General features: G+C 42.2%; 1 protein-coding gene across 2 annotated transcripts; it reads right to left on the reverse strand.

Moving 5' to 3' along the window:
* Positions 1 to 45: 45 nt before the first annotated feature.
* On the reverse strand, positions 46 to 24,028 carry btbd7 (BTB (POZ) domain containing 7). 2 transcript variants are annotated; one of them, XM_039603145.1, is made up of 11 exons: positions 23,448 to 24,028; positions 17,030 to 17,275; positions 13,415 to 14,566; positions 8,493 to 8,701; positions 7,901 to 7,976; positions 5,973 to 6,133; positions 5,720 to 5,863; positions 5,115 to 5,304; positions 4,255 to 4,433; positions 3,735 to 4,139; positions 46 to 3,583 (listed from the first exon to the last, which is right to left on the reverse strand). In XM_039603145.1, the coding sequence occupies exons 2-11, from the start codon at positions 17,127 to 17,129 to the stop codon at positions 2,807 to 2,809; spliced, it is 3,393 nt and encodes a 1,130-aa protein (XP_039459079.1). In that variant the 5' UTR covers positions 17,130 to 17,275; positions 23,448 to 24,028; the 3' UTR covers positions 46 to 2,806. The 2 variants fall into 2 exon arrangements, with proteins under 2 accessions (XP_039459079.1, XP_031614088.2); XM_031758228.2 differs by having other exon boundaries at positions 17,048 to 17,275; positions 23,448 to 24,024.
* Between the last annotated feature and the right edge of the window lie 99 nt (positions 24,029 to 24,127).

Here is a 24,127-nt window from a genome sequence, read left to right on the forward strand (position 1 = left end):
TTTACTTGACATTTCAAGTGAACAAACAACCCACGTGAGATCACATCAATTCCATAATATCAAACCAGTTTATTTTGAGGATGCCCAAGTTGACCACTGTTATGCACCGTTTTGAGGTGACAGTAGAAAAATAGATTCCGTGAAACTAAATGCAACGTAATATCAGTCTACAAACATGGTTTCTATGATACCATACAGGCACAGTGTACCTGTTACAAATCAACACAAGCAATCACACATTTCAGATGGTTCAATTTCTAAAGGTGCTAAATAACACTATGTACACAAAACAAGCTACATGAGATTTCAAAGAATTATTTGATGCAGGCTGGTAAGCTGGTAGAAAAGAGCTTGCATAGACATCAAAGTCACTTCTCCAATAAAAGCCCAGCCGCAGGCAGGGGAAGGCACTGACTTCTCTACAGCAAAAGAGCAAAACAAGGACTTTTACTCAATGGAACATTGTCCTGGAAAATAAAACAACCACCCAACATGAACATGGGGAGGAATCTGGAGTTTTGCATTTTTTCCCCATGAAGCAACCAAGATGGAAAAATGATTTTTCTGCTTGGCAACTCTATCACTGCTAAGCATAGAGCTAATATCTTCAGATCCTCAACATATTCCTGTTACTTTTAAAGTAAAAGGAAAAAGGGGTGAAAAGTGTTCTACAAACATGGCAATCCACAGCACCTACTATATCAAACAAACTGCCCTAGATGCATAACATTTAAGAACAAAAATAGTTTCTGAGACACAATCTTTCTGTATATACCACACATTCTTAGTGAGTTTTCATGACAAAGTACACAGTGTTGTCCACTACAGTAAAAACACAGACCTTCAACGACCACTAAAATGTGATAGAAACCATTAAAAATTCATCATGTGGAACTCAATTCATTATATACAATTTTCATTGGAGATATGAGCCAGCAATCGCCAACTTTTCTTCAATATAAGATTCCTTTTGTTCGAGATTCATTTGTTCCTTTTTCCCTTCAGCTAATAAACAGACGGCTCCTACAGTGCAATGATACTCGTATGTGAGGTCGTATGCCAGCTGTCGGCTGTTACAGGCTTTTATTTGTGTACTTGCAGGGTTGTGGAGCTACAGCTGCTGCGGCTCATTAACAGTATATTTAAAAGCATCAACACTGGCTCTGCACATCCACAATCTCCGACGAGCTGGCGAGATGGAGACACGGTTTAAACATTTGGGTTTAGTTGAGCCCACCTCCACCATCCGGAAAAACTGCAGTGTCTATGTATCTTTAATGTGGACAACAGTCAAATAAGCAGTTAACGGGGGTGGCATTATAGAGACATCATACTTGATTGAATAAAGATAGCTAAAAGTGAATATTCCAAGCGCTAGTTAAGGCTTTAGATTTGATTACTTATTTTGAAATGGGAGGAAACTAACACGCTGACAACCACACTCTGTGCCAAACACTTCTTAATCATTTCAGTCCTTGATATGTACAAAAAGACCCGACCAAACATGGGAGTGTACAGTACTGAGATTGATACACCTAGGTGTTAACACAAAGTTATCCTTGCACAAAGACACGCTCTCACACACAAACACACACCTGGCCTAGCTGCAGATCCAACAAATCCCCAGCGCTTGATCTGATCGCTGTACAGACATTTTCAGTAGAATAAGGTCATCCACAAATGTCCTCTCTCACATGTAGCACACAGCAGGAAGCAGTCTGCTTCTGAAATACTTTGCGGTTTAGGCAGCGAAGCTGCCTGGATCTGACATCATACAGACCGTCTAATACCCAATAAGACTGAGTCAGGCTTTTGCGTTGACTTGCACCTCTGTTGCGTGATGTCTAGATAAATTCAGTGCTGCGCTGCATGTGTGAAAACGGCTTATGTCATGGCAACCTGATATTTTCCATTATATCTCAGTAATGAACCTGCCCATGATCCTCCTGCCCGATGTGAAAACACCAGACTTCTGCCTTTAAGCTAGACAGTGAGATTGTGATAGGTTACGTCTGACACAATCAGACGCGGTTACTTGAGACTGACAAGCTCTGATGGCCTATTTCCAGTCGGATCCAATTCCTGCTTTGTGTGACCAAACCTTGGCCTTTTTTTTTTTTTTTTTTTTTAACTCAACATTAGTGCAGAACCAGAGCAGGAGGAGAAGAATAGTCAGGTGAGCTATAGCCATGCTAAAAGAAGAAATGGAAATACCAGTTCTGGGAGGGGAAAGAACACTGCCAGACATATTTACATATGATTTTATCACAATACTCAATCCCAGACTGTGTGCCATTGTTCATTTATGTAAACTGAGATCTTTATCCTGTGATCTTCCCATTCTGTGCAAGAGACAAAAGAGCCAACCAATGTAATCTGTTTTCAACCATCATTTTATAACTGAGCTTCATCTAGTGTTGCGACTTCCTCACGCAGAATTCATGCAGCATAGAGCTAACCTCTTTCTTAAGAAATGCAAGAGACCAATCTGTCCACGGAGAGCCTAAGAAATCCTCTAAATCTGCAGGACTAGGCAGACTTGCATTGACAGCTAACCTACAGCTCTTACTTTTTCCATGCTGACTGCGTGATGGATAGCACAGTGTGATAGAGGTAGGACAAAAGGACAGATTCTATAAATAGCAACCATCGACCACCCCTTTTCCCTGCTTCTCTCAAGCACACGCGCGCACACGCACACACACGCACACAGACAAACATTTAGTGCTTTGCTATTCATTATGATGGACATCCACTCATCTCTTTTTCCCTTTTCTAAACTCAACCCCTGGTCTTTAAACTGGGGTTAAAGTGCAGATTTCTTATAGGGGTAGTCAGGTTTGCTAGGTGACCTGCGGTCTCTGACAATTTCTTCACTGACACTGTTTCTGTGAGGCTGCTGGAGTGGCCCTGGGCCTGATGATTCTCCAGCTAGACCCATCTCTTCTGGGGTCTCTCTGGGTCCTGGGTGTCTCTCCTCATAGTTGTCCATATTCCCACTGGGGGACCGTAAATGGCCTAAGCCATGAGTCAGGTCTGTCTCATTTGATCGCCCCTTTGAAATATGTCCCATCCTAGGTTGGGCTCCAGAGGGGCTAGCAAGGAGTCCATCATGCCTCTGAGAGGTTATACCGAGGACATCCAGACGTAGTGGGTCTGAGGCAGTCCGACCCTGTGTATGGCCCTGGGACTGAGAGTCAGAAACATAAGGAGGAGGATAGGAGCCGGAGGCGGTGCAGCTGTGGCTGTAGAGGTCTGGTCCAGCAAAGGAGGGCAGTGGGTGTGTGGAGGTCGGGGTTGCAGGTCGACAGGAAAAGTCATACAGGTCAGGGAACTCAGCTTGAGCTTCCAGTTTGGGCTCAGGAGCGTGTCTCTTGCAGGAGTGGCCATGTCCAGGCCCATAGCCATGACTGAGGCGGGAAGAAGGGCAGGGCCCATGGGGCAGGTGGTGGCCTGAGGGGCCCATGGGGCTCTGAGGGCCTTCCCTCTCCATTTCTGCCATGTGCTGCTCCCTCAGAGTCATGACCGAAACACCTAGCGCAATGTCAGGCATGAACTCCCTCATAACCGGCTCCATGCTCATCTGCATTGGAAAACAGATAAACATTTATGACAGAACCTGACAATCAAGACATTCATATGCCAAGGCATAAGCCGCTAGGAACATTTGACTCAACAAAAAAAAACATGTGGCACAAGGACACGCAGAAAGGCACGCACATATACACACTCACCACTTGCTGGTCTGAAAGCAAAGCTCGGCCCATAGCCTGTGGGTTGGTGCAGTCAGGGGGCTGAGGCCTGGGCACAGAGGAGTAGTCTGAGCTACCATGCTTGGTGGCTGCATGGCGCTGGATCAGGGTGCGGTTGCAGGGATAGGAGAAGGAACGGGTGGGGGTTGGCAAGGGCACGCGAGGTCGCCACGCACCCTTGAACTGTGTGTGACTAGGTGTGGCAGGGGGGTGGTATGGGGGAGGTGGAGGAGGTAAGGGAGGGTGGAAGCCTGCTACTCCTTCCAGCTCTGTGAACATGCTATCCATGGCTGGACTGCTGTTTACCCGACAACGACCCACCTGGCGCAGGGCCAGTATTGGACTCTCATCTCCAAACCTTTCATCTGGGAAGAACTTGTATGGATTCTGCAGATAAAAAACAAAACAAAAAAAACACCACACAACAAAAACTCATTAATCTAAACCTCCATAGATCTCTTCCTCCCCTAACCCCTGGGAACACGCTCTGCTTTCTGCCTACCTGCAGTAGCTCAGTGGCTCCGTCTGCCAGACCAAACTCCCTCAGCACCCGCAACTGCAGCTCATAGCTGACAGTGGCTCCCTCGCCACAGTTGAGGGCATACGCTCTCTGAACCTGCTCTGTGTGTCTTAGTTCATGCAGCCTCCGGATCATCTCCTTTACCACAGATAACTGAGGCACTGAAAAGTGAAAAAGAATACAAAGTCAGACATCATAGTAAAATGATGTGAGTCAGTTAAAGTCTTCACAGTTTGAGTCTTAATGTTTTAATTTAATCAGGGTGCTCAGAGAATCCACTGAACGGCATTATGTTTACAGATACTTGAGCAGTTTCTCTGTTAGTCAGCAGTTTCTCAAAACACTTAAGTCAGGCATGTCCAAAATCCAGCCCGGGGGCCAATCACGGCCCTAGGTCAGATTTTATATGGTCCCTTGCTCCTACCCTTTAAAATGTATTATTCATGGCCTGCCGCCACAAACAGAATTAATAAAGTGTCATTTCTCTTTTCACCTCATGGTACCAGCACCAGTAAGTCATGTTTAAAATGAACCTGAGATGCTGATATTCAGCAGCTTCAGCAGACCCTTATGTTATTTTACTCTCGATATGTGGATGAAAGCAGATTCATTTTGTTAAGGCTCAAACACTTGATCACCACAATTCTTGTGTTACTGAAAATAAAGTGTTAAAAAATCAGAATGTTTATGCTTTAAAAACGAGATGAGAAAGACTATTGGCCCCTCAGTGATTTTAAATGAATAAATATGGCACTCTTATAAAAAAAAGAAAAAAAGAAAGGTTTGGACACCCCTGACTTAAGTCAACCTTAACTGTGTAGCATCTGTGACACTGCTCCTACCTGGAATTTCATTTGCCACGACTGATGGAGCTGTGGTTGAGTTGCTTGCCATTTGCTGGTGGTTAATCATGTGACAACACTGAGGCACAGCGTTGTTGACCATGTAGAGTGTGTCCGGGACGTTGGACATGCGCACTAGTCGCAAACGCACTAGGTCTGTCTGCTCGACCATCATTTCATCAAGAACAGACTGTGGACACATTAAAAAAAAAAAAGTCCTATGTGCAACTCAAGGACATGGGGAACATTTTGCAAATTAGTTCCACTTGACTGACACTTCATCTAATAATGACTCTCTGGTCTATGGATATGTTCATAAATATTCATGGCCTTGGGAAGGCCTATAAGTTATTAGGAAAGTTTGCAAATGGACATAAAGCAAATTTCAGTCAGAATGACAGAGGCCACCATTGAATACTAAATGATGAGTATGCATAACAACAACTTGGCATGGGTAGTTTTAGCACGTCTGAGCTATAAACAGGTCGACAAATTTTACATTAGCCTGCACCCTTTACAGAAACTCTGCTCACTTTGGCGATAGCTATATTGGACACAAATATTCCACTGGTTTCCGGCCTTAATCATAAATAAATGAACCTTACCTTAGCCTCCTCCACGTAAGGAGAGAAAAGGCGCGGACGCACATAGATGCCTGCATTTTTTTGACGCAACCAGGCATTGGCTTTACCCCCCTCAGCTGTGGGTAGCATGTCTGAAGGAGGGGTGCTTATCAAACCCCTTTTGAGCTGTGAATAGTGAAGAATGTGGATGCTCAATCTATGAAGGTCACAATGACTCAGAAACACCAGTCATAAAAGCACAGCAGCTGGGAAAAGATAGATAAGTAGCACTGACCGCGTCGGCGAGGACGTCACTGTTGGGAGGTAAGATGTGCTCTGTTCGGATGAAGGGCAAGAGGGGAGACAGGATCTCCTTCAGCTCCTCCACATCCAAGTCTCTCCTTTTCACTCCCCTCTTGTTTACGCTGTGGGCTGTGCCACTCAATAGGTTGGGTTCTGGGTAAACAGGAACAACCACGGTCAGATATTATAATGATTGTAATGCTTTTTGTGCGTCAACATTTATAGTCAGAGTTTACATACACACATCGTGGGCATGACTGTCATGGTAATTTGGGGTTTTATATGATTTCTTTAAACTGTCTTTTTCCAGGGAATGACTCTACAGTAAACCTCTTTAAAGAGTTTGAAAAACAACTCTTGGGCGCACAAATTTGAATTTAGCTTCGGTTCTCTCTAATCTACAGAGATACATAGTAAAGGCTTAAATAAATACATACAACCCTATTAATATTTAGTTAAATATTAATTTGCACGTTGCACCTTGAGCATATTCTTTTTGTAGCCATCAACAAGCTTATGGTATAATCCTGTCTGGGTATTTTACCCCTCTTATTGGCAGAATTGATTGAATCCATTTAAATCGGTTGGTTTCCTGACACGGACCTAGCTTTTAAGTAGAATGCACAAATTTTAAATAGGGTTGAGGCTGGGACTTTAACAGGCAATTCCAAAAGCTTAGCAAAATCGTGCTTTATCCAAATGTATCAGTAGCACTGGCAGCAAGACAGCCTAACAGAATGATGCTACTGCCACCATACCTGAAAGCTGGTGTGGTGCTTTTAGACTTGAAAGCATCACATTTACTTTTCTAAACTAGCTTTGTCTTATGTGACCATAAAGCTTTTCTCCAGAAATTCATTTAGCTTGTGGGCAGCTACAAATTACAGTCGAGTTTTGAAGCTTCTTTATTGGTTTGCACCCTCTAAGATGTAAAACGCTTCCTTGTCGACAGTGACGCTGGTGTTGCAGCAGTTTCCAGCTCATGGCAGGCTTGAGCCTTGGTAGTAACGAGTTTCGTCTCATCTCTTTTTCTTCTTCCAGACATTAGGAAAGTGCTGTCACATCTAAATAATTTTTACTTCAGTACAATTGTTTGAACTGGTTATCCTGGAATCTGCAGTCGTTTAGAAATGGCTCCAAGAGACCTTCCCAACTTGTGTAACTCTATGAGTGTCCTTTTTAGATCTTCACTGAATTCCTTGAACTTTCCCATTGTTCATTGTTCTAACTACTGGTGATTCCAATAAGTGCTCAACAAAAATCCTTTTTATGGTGCAAAGAGAAACTACCAGCTGTAGTCAATTATCAACACTAATGAGAAGTTAATAGGGCTTGGCCTTGTCAACTTAAAGGCCACTGTAGAACTTTTAGCACCGTTTAGTAAAAGATTTGAGTGTGTATGCATGTATAAGGAGTTATATTTCTAATCCACAATAAATTCATATTTTTACCCTAAATTCTTGTTTTTTTAAGTAATTAAAGATGTATGCTATACAATCATTCCACCCTGGAAAAAGAACAACTTAAAGAACTGTTCTGATGAGTGGATGTAAATATCTGACCACCACTTTAAGTATGATAACACCTTTAGTGCTTTTACATCAACCTTCTGGCTGCCTTTCAAACCTTTTGCACAAGATCATTTTGACAAATTACAGGGATCTTGAGGAATCAGCCTACTAGCCCTTATAATAGGAATACCAATAACCTTGATCATGTACCCCTCAGAAGAGCATTAATTATCACAGTAGCAACAATGACATGACAAATCAGATCGAACCACTTCCTGTTGAATTTATGGGGTAAAGTTTGGCTCTTTTTTGCTTTTAAGTATATTCACAAGGCTCTAGTAGGTGGGTAATTTCCTCAGAGCAATTAGGGGGGCTGCTCAGAGGGTAATTATAGAGTGTATTATCTTACCCCTGTCTGCCATCCTCTTAATAAGCTGCTGCTCGCCCCACTTAACAACATACTTGAGAATGTCCTGTTCACTCGCCTGACAGAGAAAGAGAGATATAGGACACAGAGAAAGCAAAAGACAAAAATATTATTAGGACAAGGTTAGATATTGTCAGGAACAGAACAGGGAAGGTATTACACAAGGATAAAGTGAAAATGCAATATGTTCGGGCAATGTCCCATCAAAGCTCGGGTCTGGTTTGTTTGGGTAGTTGGATTACAACACTTCACCTCAACCATCTGGTGTAAAGCCCAAGTTGCTTGGCAGTGCAGATGACAGCTCAGCTTTGATTAGGTTCTGGGTTTGAAAGCATTTCCCTCTAGGGAACTGTTTTTCAACTCTGGAAATTCTGGAGACTCAGCGTGTGCATGTGAATAGCATCAGCACATGTGGACAGTGTGTGACTGGGGCAGGGACTATGTGTTTGTATACAATATTTTCACTAAGTTATCAGTGCGAACCAATCATGCAACTATTACAGATTCCCAAACACCAGATTTGTTTTTTTTCCCCTCACTGTGAGATGCCATAAGTTGAGAGACGTTTCCTTACCTGTAGGTAGTCAGACTGAATTGCACTGAGAAGGTGTTCTTTGCCAAGTTCGTAGAGAACATCCGAAGTGACAACTTGACTGAACTCCTCACAGAGGAAGTGCATGGCCTGCCTATGGACCCACTTGGAGCCATATGGTTGGGAGCTCCACTTGAGAATGGGGACAAGAGAGTCCAGAGACAAACTCTCCACAATAATGTCTTCACAGCCTGGGAGAGGCAATGAGACACACAAGCAGCAATGTATCATATTCTGAAAAGAAGTGCACATATTAAAGCCAGAAAGATGTCACTTAACCTTAAAAAAGAAACACTACAACAAAACCTGTTTGAAAATGGATTTAAATGATTTAACTAAACAATTATTACAGTACGGCAAGTAACGCTGCAGCCTCTGCCAAACCATCGGTAGTTTTGACTCATATTCACTGACCCAGGGAGTCTCCCTCTAGTAGCCCCCACATCCTCCATGCTGCGTTTCCTAAATCAGAGCACATACCAGAACAGCAGGCAGCGGCTTTACTCTAACACACCAACCCACAGAAATGCCTTTGATACCTTGATGTGTTTCAGTCTCAAGCTGCCTTCTCTTAACCGTGATAAGTAAACACAGCAGCTTGCGGAAATGTGCTGCCGGTGCACAAGCACACACTTTGCAAAGGTGTACACACAGACCACTTGTGTGCATAAATCAAAAATGCATTAAAAGCCACAGAAGGCTTAGGGAATTATGTGCCTGGTGCTCTAGTCATTTAAAAAAAGAACCAAGTTTTGCAAATTCAGCCAACAATGGCACTCAAACTCTTAACACTTAATCTAACACTGATCCATTTATGCAGAAATAAAGCCTCCATGTCCACTTGGATTAACATATGATCGGTTTGGTCAAGCAATCTATCCCAGTTCCAAACATGAGAGAGTCTTAGTGGCTCACATTGAAAGTCCTTCTCCGATCATTAGCACAAAGTGGACATTCATGAAGATAAAGCCAGACTGACTGATGTCCAGTCAGAGCTGTTCTGAAGGGAAATAAAAGCTTGCCAGCTTCCTCATTCCAGGCGGTCCTGTCCATCAGTTCATCGTTGGAGGAGCAGCAGCAGCAGCAGCAGCAGCACTCCTCTGGGAAAATCTTAAACTAGAAAATCTAAGCTGCTCTTCCGCCCTCAAACCACCACTTTGAACATAAACACCGGGAAATTGGACACCAGACTTCAGAGTGATGACCCCACTGATACTTCAGCTTCATATCCATGCAAGCTGTGTGTAGAAATTTTTGAGATTAGAATGGACAAGCAATAATGTACATGCACAGCTATGAACCCTTTGGGTGTCTTTGCTTGTAAATGCAAGTTCGAGAAACACAAAGCAGACGCCCGCAGTCTTTTCAGCTGAGGCTGCATCATTAAGACAGATGTAGCTGAAATGTGGGCCTGCATGTTTTTTTCCTCCTTTTTATCTGCTTTAAACAGACTGAAAAACGGGCGAAGATTTCCAGCATCTGCCTCATTGCCCACTGCTGGTCGTTTTGCTATTCATCTTCTAGAAAGTCCTCCAGTCTAGTTCAATTTGATTTTATTTATTTTTTTTCACCCTCCCCTTAAAGCAGACACACAGGCATACGTCCACAAAAGCAGGCAATTCCCCACTTGGGACCAGTGGCACAGGAAAGCAAACAGCTCTGCTCTCTGTTAGCCCATTCGAATTCTCAGTGACAGTCAGTCTTTTAAAACGCAGCACTTTTTATTATGAGGTGGAGATTAGAATCAGCATTATATCTAGTACTAACCCGCCTCCCCTTCTCTCCACGGGTGGTGCACCACATCCACTGGAGCTTAGTCAACTGACAAGAATATCAACAGAACAGCAGGAACAGCGACAGTCAGCTCTACACTACACCAACTTTGGAGTACGTATGCATTTTGTCATGCTGTCATGATTTGGAGCTCTGTGTTTATAGAGCACACAGTCTCCAAAGCCACTTAAAACATCAACTGCACTCAAAGGCATGTAAACAAGCATGTGGATGTAAATCATCTCAGCCAATCAGTCAGGAAATGGAGCTTCAGTCAACGCAGTCAAAACACAAGACAGGGCACTGAAATCGCTGGTCGGTCAGAGCGCAAGAAGGGAAGGCAGCGATGAAACTGCACTGAAGGGCTATCATCTCTTCAGCGCGCTTGAAAAATTAATAAGGCTTTTAATACTGGTTACTATTTGAGTGAGATGTAGTCGTAAAGGGAAGCCCATCTTGAGAATTAATAAGGAAGAATGACAGAGAGCTCTACAAAAACCTCCACGGGCCAAACCTCCTTCTAGCCGGAGGGAAGCAGCCAAGGAGCACGTAAAGGGGGATGACAGTGTGACAGATGAGAGGGGGCTCTTTCTATATGAAACCCCTGACATAAACCTCTCTGCTGTCTCCTAAAGAGACGTCGCAGCAAAACAGTTGGATGGCTTCAGACAAATTTCAAGTTTCATAATTAACCCACAGACACCAATATGTTTTTAAACACTTTTCCAAAATGCACAAAAATAACTCTAGGAATGAAGTGATCTCAAAAAGGGTAATAACAGGAAGTTAAAGAGTAGAAAGAGAGACTTGGATAAAATAGCATCAGGTTAACCTAAACTATTTCACCACATTCCACTTTGAGGTTTCACGGGAAATGATTTGAGCTGTGCAGAACAGACGGAAAGGGAGCAAAGAGGGATAAAAATACCCCTCGATTAGGAGCTTGTTGAGAGGGTGGGGGGGTGGAGGGGGAAGACGAGGTGATGGTGTGTGGGGATGACACCATATGCCTCCTTGTTGCTGGCTTAAGCTGCCAGAATGACCCTGAGAGTGACACCCAAAGCTTGAGGGTGGGAGCTGGTGTCTAACCAGTTGTGTGTCCAATGCTATTAAAAATCACCACACAGGTCTTAAAAAAGGTAAAGCCTTCAGTCAATACAGCAGCTACACAATATTCATCCTCTGCTTTTAAAAGATTTTATACGAGCATGTTTATTGCAATAAAGTGCTGTGTGCTAAAAAAAAATTATGTACATGTATATTTTTAAAACTTCCTCTGTAAATAGGATGTGTGGTTTCGTCTTATCAGCTTAAAGACCCACACCCACTTTACCACATTAAGATTATGACACAGACTATATTTGTATTAATGCTGCAGCCTAAGTTTGCATAAAAAATTCTGGCTACTCTATAGTGATCTCAGCTTTATAAAACAGTGTGCCAACAGAGCATATAGACTATGTTATATATCTGCGGCTACCTCACCATAAAAAATAAGCTTTGAGCTACAGAGAAGTGAAGAATTGAAAGGAAACGCTCACAGGCTTTTATTGTGAAACAACAGTGGTGAAGCTGTCAATTTTAAATATACAGGATGTTACTGTAAACGAGTGTCTTGAACTTAAAATAATACTGGTTTGATTTCATTAGAAAGCACAAAGCAGTCAAACTCAATGGTCTTTATAGCTTCATTTCAGTATTAGGCAAACTAATTTCCTATACTGTAACTCTATGAAGATAGGATCATTATTGGCTGATAAGACACGATAAAGTAAGAAATTGTTTTTCGTCACTTTTGGATTCACATGGGCCAAATTCAGTAGTTTCGCATGTATTTGAAAAAGACTGCTTTAAATACTGCATAATTGAAAAGGTTATTCTGATTAAAGTGGATTTTTGTTTATTTGTGTTGGAAACTGCAAAACGCTCAGGTGCCACTTTGGAGGAAGTGCAGGTGAACAAGCGACTAGCTCATGTAAAAGTATGGCTTTAACCTTTGCTACCAGGGTCAAAAAAAGACAGTGTAATCTGAGTAAAGATAGAGCAGTGATGAAGTGTTGACAGAAGCACCTCATGTAACAGAGAGTGGGGCTGTATGCCTCCAGAGGGAGAGATAACCTATATCAGCCTGTTTCTAACACCCATCACAGCTAGAGTAATCTGCAGCCATATTAAGTGCAGAATATTAAGACACCGAGTCTGGTAAAAAAATTACATGAATGCATGAAAAGAGACGTTATAGCAGGGTTGAGTTTTGCAAGGCATCAACTCACGTAAAAAATTCCATCTTATTATGATGAAAATCTAGCTCATATTATTAAGTTCATAGAAAATGACACAATTATGACAGGCTGGACAGGCAAATTGACTCTAAACCTTATGATCAGGCTATTGAACTACAGTTGGTTGCTGTTAAGGTTTTAAGCAATTTGTCATAGAGACCTTGCCAGCACTTTGACTCATGTATTCTGCAGACAGGAAGGAAGAAATTACTTAGGAATGAAACTAAACAAAAAAAATTGTGAGGCAGACTGCTTATCTGGGACTTTTTTGCTCATTTCCAGCTCCATAATTTTAATCTTGTACTCTGCTAGAATTGCTGTATATGATTCACAGTTCGACAATCATTATTTATATATCCGTATGTTATACTGGGCCGCTGTTCAGACTCTCTGTTACTGTCTGAAACAAGCCCCTCTTCATTTAAGCCAACGTTCCTCTGGCTGGCTGCCCTTCAGATGGAAGATTTATGGCAGATGGGCAGGGCTTCTGTCCTCACAGCCAGAGCTGTGTGCCCAGGATGACCATATGAGGAATATGTCACTGATGTCACACAGAGCCAAGAGTAAAAAACAACAAAAAAACTGTGTGAAACAAAGTATTTAGAGCAGTAAGAAGCTGGAGCTGTTGGCTCACAGGGATTATTCACATATATACCAACCCACATTGGCCATGTTTATTATGAGCATTGACTATCCTAATAGTATCAGTAAGACAGAAAATAAGCAGATCAGATCTCCACTTTAAGTAGAGCTGGGGAAAAAAAAAATCCTGGTATGAATTTAAAGTCAAAACTGAAAAATGTGGTTGCTATCATACCCTATGTTGTTGATATTGTGACTATGACTTACCTTGAGCCAGCATGCTAAACTCCAAAAACAGAGCAATATGGTACAGCTCCATGGCCTCTTCAGTGCGTGTGCTGGCCCCACGGCTCCCTGACACTAGGGCTTGCACCTCACCGAGGCTGCCTGCTGAGGGGCTGCCACGCAGCACCAGCCCGAGCTCGACGACATCCGTGTACATGCAGTGGAGAATAACCTGCACATATTTTCGTGGTATTATGGACTCATCCAGCACTATGCGGGTGGGTGTCTGGAGTGTGCGCTCTGTCATTTCCTCGCCTGTGCGAATACGTCGCTGCAAAAGGTTCCTAAAGAAAGGAGAGCGTGCTGACAGGATAGCTTTGTGAGCCCTAAGGTCCTCGTCTGGGGTCCCTGCAGCTCCTGGGGCCCCATTGCCTGCTTGACTCACTGATGTTGCTGCAGCCACAGCTCCTCTCTCATTACAGCTCTCTATCATTTCAGAGTCTGAAGAGAAGCTGAGCAGAGCGTCATAGTAGCACATGTAGTCAAACAAGCCCTTCATGTCTGCCTCCAAGGAGTTAGGTGTACCAAACTCCTCGCTTAGCTGCACTAGCACATCCACATTCTGAAGCCTCGTATCCTCTGCTCCACCCACCCCAAACTCCCCAGTGTACAAGTAGTGAAGTAGGGCGGAGAACATGGGAACATCAATGCCAGCTGTGTCAATGTCCATTAGAACCTCTGCTCCATACCCGGGAGATGAAGACAGCAAGGTCTTAAAAAAGGGGCAACGGGGAGCCAGGATGGCCCGATGAGCTGGAAAACAAGTACCCTGGAAGATGAGGTCCACATCTGTGCAGTACTTGTGCTGGTAGAGAGCGGCTAGATCCCGCTGCAAGCTAGGAGCCTCTGGACGTGCGAGGCTGGCCTGGAAGCTCAGCTCCTTGAGGGCTGCCGTTCCCTCATACTCCTCCACCAGGGCGTTTGTGTCACGGACGTCCCACCCTGACAAAAGCTCACGCATTTGCCGCGCGTGATCCGCTGAGCGGCTAGACTTCCTCCTTTTGATGAACCTCCGCTTGAGAGTCGCCAGACCAAGACTCTTCTTCTTCCTGTCTGCCGGCCGCTCATGGCCGTGCTCCAGGCTGTATAGCTTTGACTCCCAACCATATCCCTGCTGAGAGTAGGACGAGGTCCCTGGAATAAAAACAGCTGAAGGTTAGCCTAAAAAACGTTGTGTTTTAAATACATCTAATTATAATAGAAAGAAATGAACAGTTTTACATTACAAAAAAAAAATAAATAAAATAAAAAAAAAATAAAAAAATAATTAATGGTGGGTGGTCAAGCTTCCCCTTACACACACACGGCCCTTTTTACATTTTGTAGTTTTCATATTGGGAATTGTGACATTTAGTGTACATTCATAACATGTTTTACGTTTACCTGACAGCCCCCCCCCCCTATGGGTCCACAGTTTGTAAAAACAAAACAGTAAAAGGTGGTATGTACAGAAGTTTCAATGCAATTCGGCCACAAATTAGGCAGATAAACACCTTTTTCTGTCCCGCTGAAAGACTTTCTATTCTTGGTTGAGCAATTTTCAGACACTCTTGCAGATCACTTCTACTTCTTTTTTTTTTTTTTAAAAGACTGTCTTACACAAATTGCATGTTAAATATAGCCAGATTTTCAGTGATGTTCATGTAATGGGATTGTGAGAGCCCAATAAGGCGTCCATGGCGTAGACCATGTATATGCATCAGTTCCATTTCTGTCAGCCCAACCTTCCTGCAGCTTCTTTTACAGTAATATCCCCCCCTCCCTTTTTTTGCCCACCAGACATGTTTTTTTCCTTAAAGTTTTCTTGCTCCTCAATGATATTTTGTTGATTTTCACAGTTCCCTTTAAATGCTATTTCTTAATGCCATTCCAGGCACTGGAAATTGTAAGCTGGAAGCGCTTTGATATCTTTTTAAAGCTCTCCCCTGCCTTGTAGGCGACACTTAGTTTCATTTTCTCATCCTCAGTCTTTGTTAAGAGGAACCCACGGTTACAGAATCCTGGGTATGTTTGAAGAGTCAGAGAATTTAATCAAGAGAAAGTCCTAATGGTAATTCTTATAAAAAGCCCAATCAAATTCTACAAGCGGAGGGCTTCCACAACTTTTGCACAAGCAAGCCACAGTTATTTCTCAGGTGTTTATTTTCAATTTTTTAGGATCAAGAAATAAAATGAATTTGAAAGGAGGTTCATTTTAGTGCTGCTTTTCTGCAAGAGCTGTATTTGTTTTCTTTTTCTTGTTTCAAAAGCAGCCTGCACCAGTTTACTGTTGCATATCTGTGCCCTACTCTATCAAGCTAAGGACACTCATGCCTGACCCAGCTACCAAAACATCTGGATCTAGTTCAACAACTGAAAAAGAAAAAGAAAATTTATTTATTTATTTATTTTTTTTAGACCAAACCTTGATCTTCACAGACTAAGATCCAATTATAATCCTGTCCTACTTTAGATTCCTCCATCAACGTAGGTCCATTCATGCATTTACGCCCAATCAATTACACTAAATAGCAGTTATCTTTTGCTTGAGAGGCAGGACTTGTACGTCAGAGGAACCTCTGCCAAGGAGATCCTCTCTGCCTGCCTTTCTCTCAGGATCCATCAGTGTGACCCAAATAGTAATCATTCTAACACTGTGAATCATCTATGGCCCCGGCCAGCTCAACCAAGCAGCTACAGAGCTCAGAGCAAACGGGAGAGGTCTCAGGGGCTACTGAGATAATTTGGCTCTTTGCAGTACTTTCACTTTGAAGTGAAAACCCACAAAAACCCCAGACTTAAGTCATTCTAAAACTGAAATAAACACTTTTTTTAACTTAAGAAAAGACTTATTTAAATTAATCTCTGGAGCAGCTCTCCAAACGCTCTGGCACTCAGGACTGCAGGGAAAGCTTTAAGAGCCATAAACTAGATTCTGCCACTTTCTTCAACAGCAATCAAAAACAGTGCTTAAATGTCGACAATATGTACATACAAGCAAACTACTACACTCCATGTCAGATAGGTTTTCTGAGGATACAGGTACTAACTGAAGGACATAAGCTATGCTCTCCAACAATGACAGTGGTGAAATTGGAACAAGAGAGAGAGAGAAACCCTCCCCCCCCCAAAAAAAGCCTCTTCACATTAAAAACTCAAAGTGCAGCTGTCAGCCCATTCAGGCCAGAAAGTAGGCTATAGTCAGTCACAGGGCTCGCTTCCTGTCTACAAGTTAGATTTCAGTTCTGACAAATAAATACTTAATGCAATTATTCTTCAGCCTTAAACAATAATTTAAGTCCGTATAGCACAGTAAAGTAGATCCACTGCTTTTTAATGAATTCAGTTGTACTCAAAAGCTCTGTTTAAGAGCTCTCATGCATAAAAATGTTCACCTATTGCACCATTAGTTGCCATGGAAGCAGGTTAATAAAATGTAATGTGTACAGCAGACCATCCCATTATGTTTGTAGAGATATTTTTTAATCGAATCTGATTCTTGACTCTACTTTGGACATGAAGAGAAATTGGGTTTTTCACCAGTAATTCATCTAACAAAAGACATTTTGGCATATTGTAAAAAAACAAAACAAAAACAAACCATATACATGAACTGACCGGTGATGCACTTAATACCTATAAAAGTCTGTTGTGCCTGTGAACTTCCCCCTATCCGTGGGGAGCACGAGTGCGGGTAGCTGGATCCATTGGCACCCATCCTCGGTTCTCTTCACTTGCTATTTGGGGGTCCCCCCTCGTGCTGAGTCATTCTGCTCAGACAACGTATTCCTCTCAGTCGTCAGTTGCGGGTCAGGCACAGGTCCTCTGAAGCATCCTCAGAGCTCCAGGCCCAAGCTGCCATGGCTGGAGGAAGAACAGAAGGAGAGATATTTAAGCTAAAGAGTGATTGCATTTTAAATGTTGCTGACTGCAACATTGTGAGATTGGTCTTTTTGGAAAGATAATGAATGGCCAGATCCTGTCAGTGTTAAGGAAGGTGAACAGAGGAACACTTAATATTATCTATCACACTGTTTCAGCCATATTGATTTCACTGCACCGATGAATCATAGCTGTCTTAGCCATTTTACAGGTTTGAAGTGCTAAAAATTGAGTTTTTGTGAAAAGTAAAAATTGCATGGTCATTCTCCTATCTATAATCTTCAACAGTGACTCCAGTTAACAGACTTCCCTATCCTCCCCTCAAGAAAATGACAAGCAGTCAACTACAATGTAATCCAGATGTGTTGGGGGACTTTCAGAGGGAGGTACAACCCAGAACAAGTTACTCTGCTTTTGCCTGTTATCACCTTAAACTAGAAGTAGTCTAAATGATCTGGGTACTTTTCCAGTTCAGTCTGTAGCCAGTGAAAACTCTTTAGTGTAGATATGTTTGACTGTAGACTTATTTATCATGAAACTGTGGTTTCTTGATAAATAAACGACAAGAAAATAAATACAAACCAAACCAGAACTTTGTACCTTGCATTACTTTAAAGTATAGGAAGTCTAATACATGATCTGGGTACTTTTCCAGTTTAGTTTGTAGCCAAACTGATCCAATGGGTAGCCAACGTTTAGCCAAATCAGCTCCAGAGATGAGATTAACACCCGTTTTAAGCCCTGAACTATAACAGGGAGAAATTAACACACATATACATATACATCCACACACAACCGGTCCTGGTGTGTATTTGGCACCCAGACCCATTATGCTCACATGGCTACAAATCAGTGTGGACTTAATGAGGTTATACTCAGGTGGATATGTTTGGTCTTTAAGAATTCCCCCTGCAAATTCTGGTGGACGCAGCAAGTGATCAGCAGAACATTATAAAATAATAGCTTTTCATATCATTTAAATTATTTTCTACATTAGTTTTCTATCATGATAAAAGAAAGATAATATATGATTGGATAATGGGTATTTAACTCCTATTTTATCAATGACGGGAACATTCATGCTTTAGATTACACAAACCTTAGCAGCCGATTTTATGCAAATCACAGTTCTCTAATGTGACAAAAACTCTACCGAACAGACATCTGAGCACTCAGTTGGTTTCTTAATTCATATGTTTGGGGGACCAGCTAATAATTCGAAGACAGAAGCTGTGCTGCATATGCAGAGTTTAGCAGCTTTAAGTTGCTCTTTACAGTCATTACCATAACTTATTGCTGTGAGCCATGGCAATGGCCAAGCAGTTTTTCCTCTTCTCTTTTCGTGCTGTCACCAGCTATGATCTAAAAGAAAACATGGCACCTCATTAACTGAGTATACTGACGACTACTCAGGCTAACAATTGCAAACTGAGTCTATCTGGCTTCATTTCGACAAGCATGTAGACTGCAGTTATAGAGCTGGATTGGGGGGGGTCAAGTTTTTCTTAAGATTTTGCACTCATTACTCTTAAAATGTTGCCCAAGCTTCAGAAAGTCACACAAGCCCAAAGAGCAAGCCAGAGAGCGTGCAGATGTCTGGAGACGTGTATGTCGGATATGGGAAGTATAACAGCGGTTGAAGTCTGCCCTTGGCTGGTGTGAGCAAAGCTTTAATTGCAATACCTTTTATCAGGATGTTATAAAAAAACATTACAGAGGTGCAAAAAGTTGGAAAGACTATAGAACTATTAGGGTTTTCCCAAGGAGGTTGAAATCCAGCAAAGACTTTACCAAAAAACAAGGTGGGATCATAAAAGAAACTAAGGAAACTCTGTCATATAGTGTCCACTAAAAGAAAGACCACTAAATCAAAACAGAAGAAAACTATAAGTCACTGCTCTCAGGAAAAAAAACAAAAAAACAAAAACAAAAACAAAATCTGTGGGAAAAAAGGTACTGCTCTCCTAAAATTCACCTCTTTCTTTTTTTTTTTTTCTCTTTGCATTTCATTAGTCAAATCAGGTTGGGTTTATCTATAACAGTAAGCTATATGAAGCTTAGACTGCAGTTTATGGTAATCAAATCAGAAATGCAGGCAAATCCAAAGATTTTTGCAAACTACTTCTTACAACCAAAGAAGAGGGGAAGGTTCCCAATTTCCCACTGCACTTACATCTTGGCATAAATGTGTCCCTTTATAAACATTACTAAGAGACTTGAACATGTAATCCTCATTGTGGTCCTTTAAATAACTCAATACAAAAGAGTCACATGTATATATTCTCATTTAGTCTCTTTTGTATGTTAGACCAAACTTAGAACTGGAGTGTGATGGGAGATCTGTTTTATCTCAGACTGCTGGTTTTCCTGCCTACCATACTAATAAATCATAGTGCCTGCCCCTGTAGAGAACCACTCCACAACCTCCCAAGGGTTCAATGGAAAACCACAGCCTCTTACTCCACACACAAATAGTCACCAGGCAGTCACACTAGAGCACTCCAATAAAAACATTGGTTGATCTTTATTTCATTAGACTGCTTTAAATAAGCCCCATCTTCACAGGGAATTAATTTGGACAAAATTAGAAATTGAATTTGAATATGTAGGAGAGAGGAAGCAGCCCTTGAGATATATACTGTCTTGTTTACAAAAAGGCAGCGGTGGTGGTGGTGGTGGTGGTGCTTGGGGTTCTCTAAGGAGCAGAGCAGAGGCAGAATAAAACAAAGCAACTAACGCATCCATTGAACACCACACCAACTTCCCAGCAAGGCGGCTTTAATTCATTCAAATTAGCGAACCAAATTTAACTTTAGCTGCAGTGCTGAATTCTAAAACCATAATTTAGGACAAAGACCTGACTCACAATGTTCAAGAAGCATTTTGGCCATAATCTCTCTGATGTCAAACATTAAGACACTTTCCTGCAGTTTAGATTGAAACACTGAGGCGCTCTGTTGTTGCTCAGGCTGGGAGCAGAGGAGGGCAGTGCCACAGACGGGGGAAGGCAGACACCAGCCGAGCTGGACTATGCGTCCCTAATGAGAGGTGACAAGAGACACTCCCTGCCCCCACCTATCTCTACGCACACGCTGTCATGGACACATATGCACCCTTTCAAACCGCTCACCTTGCCTCAGTCATCTGGATCACTTTTATGTTATTTTAACAATCAGCCAGTTAAAGGGGCTTAAAAGACAAAAGAACAGCCGTCCACTGAACATACAAAAATTACTTGGCACGCGAACAGGAGCGATGTATTATTCAAATGACTGTCAGGGCTCTTTATTAATCATTTATGTGGATATCCTCATCATGGCTAGAGAAAATGGAAGAGGTGGGTACACAGGTCTTCAGTCCTGTACGCAACCCCAAATTTTAGCAGCACATTTCTATTATTCCAGTGCAGCCTTTTCACAAGTCGTTTCCATAAACCTGAACTCATCTGCTGGAACACATGCAACCGGCGTTTGAAGTCAAAGTGGCAGCGGTAATTAAGCTAGAATGGGCTTGACAAGATTTCACCAAATTAAAGGTGATGTGGAGAATTACTCGGCCAGCGTCGAAGATGATTGAGAATTTCCCATTTCATTCCTCTTCGGTAATTTTATAACAGCTTACTAATCTAAAAAGGTGCACACGTCTTTGCTCAAACAGCTTGAAGAAACCTGCGTGCTGTGTACTCTACTAGTCCCACTGTGAATCTTGTGAATAAAACTATGTCCGCTTTTTGATGGACGTCTTTGTTTGGTTCAGTGGCTAAATGCCCTAATCTTCTGGAAAGGAGCCAGTGCCACAGTCAGGCCTGAATGAAACACTGAAATACTCTCCCCAAACACTTTCCTGTCTGCAATTACACAGCAGTGTCATGCATTAAAGCTCTCACACACAGAGCTCTTCAATTTAATGTTTCCAAAAGGTATTTTTATTAGTCGAATGCTGATATATGTGTGTATCCATTTCACAATAGGAATCACAGAAGAAACAAAGTTTATTTTTCTGATTCACATACAACAAGAAAAATGACAGATGCCGGCCTTGGGGGATGAAAAGAAGTTTTGCTGTCACAAAACCTGCTAAATGGCCTCTGGGGTAAGTTGCCCATTACGTCCTTTGCTTACCAAGCTGTACAGAAATACAGCTTTCAGTTACAGATTGTCTGACTCTTTTGATACTTGATACAATCAAGGGTGCTCTGAAAGGTCATAAAAAAGCAATGCAGCAGTGAGCAGAAACCAGAACTCTCTAACACAGAGTGACCTCCATGGCACTGATGTGTCTGCACACATCTTGCAGCAAGATACCCGACTGGAACAACCACCGAAGGTTGGTGGAAAACAAAATAAAGTCCGCCCTCTTGAAATAATAGTCATATTTTGTCTGAAACGATAACCGGAGAGTCCAAATTCAGAGGCAGAGCAGACCGCTTATGTCGGCAATGTTTTTTGCCAATCAGGTAAATCAGCATAATGTTGTGTCAGGCCATTCAGCTGATTACAGATTCTGGCAGGAGAGCCATGGGAAACTAAGGAAAAATCGGAACAAGCTAGAAAACAGACAACACAGTGAAATGACAGAAACAGAGAGAGGAAACAAAAGTCCCCACGATGATGACTCATGGTGAGCAGCCTCAGGATTAGCCTGTGTCAACTAACAATATGAACCGTAATGGTGCATATTTGACATTTCACTGAGTACACTGTCAGCTGATTACGTTTTGCTCTAGAGGCCATGAAACAAAATGGCAAATATCAAACACAGCTACCTCAAAGTTAATTTGTTTTCTTTTAGACCTTTGATTTAATACATGATGGCAACTTAACCGACAAACACTGGACAGATGAATGTCATCCTGTAGGTGCGCTTGCAATCGAAAACCTAACAGAACCATCATGTGAAGTAGGCATACACTTAATGACTGTGCAAACATAACCCAGTAGTCGATCTTCAGAGAATGAATGGCAACTCAGGAAACAATGGGTGCTTATTTTAAGTGAGATGTCAATGCTCATTGTTGGGTTCTCCATCCAACTGGCCAGGGTAAACAGCATTCAGGGCAAAGTGTGGCTCATTCAATCACTGAGTGGCAAGTATTTGCAAGCTCGCTGCCTTTTCATGCCAGTCATGGACTTCTGAGCATGCAACTCTGATAATTACATGTCATTATACAGCTCTGAAGCACTGACACAAATACTTAACCCAGCGAAATGGTAAACATGAGCACTAAAGCGCACGGGGAAGGCACCTTTATTCAAGTGAGGAGCTGCAAAGACAGACAGGCTGCATTTTAGAAAAAGATGGAGTTAACGGACTGACTGCTGAGTCTACCCGCAATTTCTGTGAGATTACCATGGGATTATCGCAGACTGCATATGGCTCCTCATCACTTACACGGATGCTAATGCCAACAAACATCACATACGTTGTTAGAAAAAAAAATCTCGCTACAGCAACACTAATTTTCTATTGGATGGGTTAATGTCAGATACCTACACAATTCAAAGAAGTCATTGGTATCTAAATCTGTTATGGTATTAATTGTATGACTTGTGGAAATTATTACAAGACCTAGCCACACTTCATCTTTACATAGCGGCTACAATTGCGGTTTAAGCTGTCCCCAAAGCTCAGTCTGTCAACTACTGTGTCACACAGATGCAATAATCAGCAACATGTAGGTTTTTCTCCAAAGTGACACAAAAATCACACTTATCCTGAACTTTTCTACCAATCTAGCCACACGCAAAACGAAAACAAATATGAGCACTCTTCTCCAACCCGTATGAAAATAAATCAAATTATTTGCAAAGGCTTTGTTAGCCTGCCGTTATCACGGAGCTATTGTTGCTCTCTGAGCTACCGCTGCTCAGCGGAAGCCTTGGTTAAAAGTGCCTTTAAGAGCAAAGAAAAAAAAATAAAATTAAAGCGGATTGTTTTTCGCGGCTGATAAATAAAGAAGGGAAGTAATGTCCAAATTGTTTGGCGACAGCCCAGCTACAGGAGTCATATTCACCACAGCCCTGTAATTAGTAGCATATCCTAAGAGGCTAGGGTAAGCTATCTCTGCGGTGTCGCTTTGACTTCAGCCCTCGGAAATTTACTTTGAGCAAGATGAGATGCAACTGTTGAAAAGCGGACGTTAAAAGATATTTACCAGAAAGTGAGGAGCTTCGCAGGCATTATTTTTTTCTTCGTTTCCCCTCGTAGTTTAGGCAGCACTCCGATCCAACTTGTCTCAGGCAGAGAGAGGGAGAGGGAGAGAGAAAAAAAATGCAGCTCAACACCTTCTTTTCCCAACTCTGCTCATTACGCACGGCTCGACGTCAACCTTTGGTCTCTAATGTGCAATAGTTTCCACTTGCATCGACTTTCCGGTGATTTTTCAGCATCTACCTCGACTAAAAACTAAACCCAGACCGTTTTAAATCTCGGTTCGGTTCGGTATTTCCCCTTAGTAGCACAACGCCTTGTTGGGTGGTTGTTATGGCCTATCCCAACGCTACCCGTTTCAAGTTAGCCAAAATAAGAAGGATACTTCCGGTCATGTTTTTCAAAATAAAACCTTCAAACGCGAGAGATTTGCATTTTCGTTGTGCAGTAACTTGCGAGCCCAATGAAAAAGCATTTCACATCCCGCGTTTGATATTCAAATTTTGCACAAATTCTGCAGGTATCGAATAAGTACCGGTTAAATTTAAAAGGCACGCTTTGCTCGTGCTATGAAACGTCTTAATTTTGGAAGCAAAGTCTATCTTTCTTTGAATTTAGGTCAACTTAACACTCTCATTGCTGTATGCCGACTGTTCAAGAGGCCCGTCAGTACTCACGGCAGAT

The sequence above is a fragment of the Oreochromis aureus genome, linkage group 19 (assembly GCF_013358895.1).
Source record: "Oreochromis aureus strain Israel breed Guangdong linkage group 19, ZZ_aureus, whole genome shotgun sequence".
NCBI classification, from domain to species: Eukaryota; Metazoa; Chordata; class Actinopteri; order Cichliformes; family Cichlidae; genus Oreochromis; species Oreochromis aureus.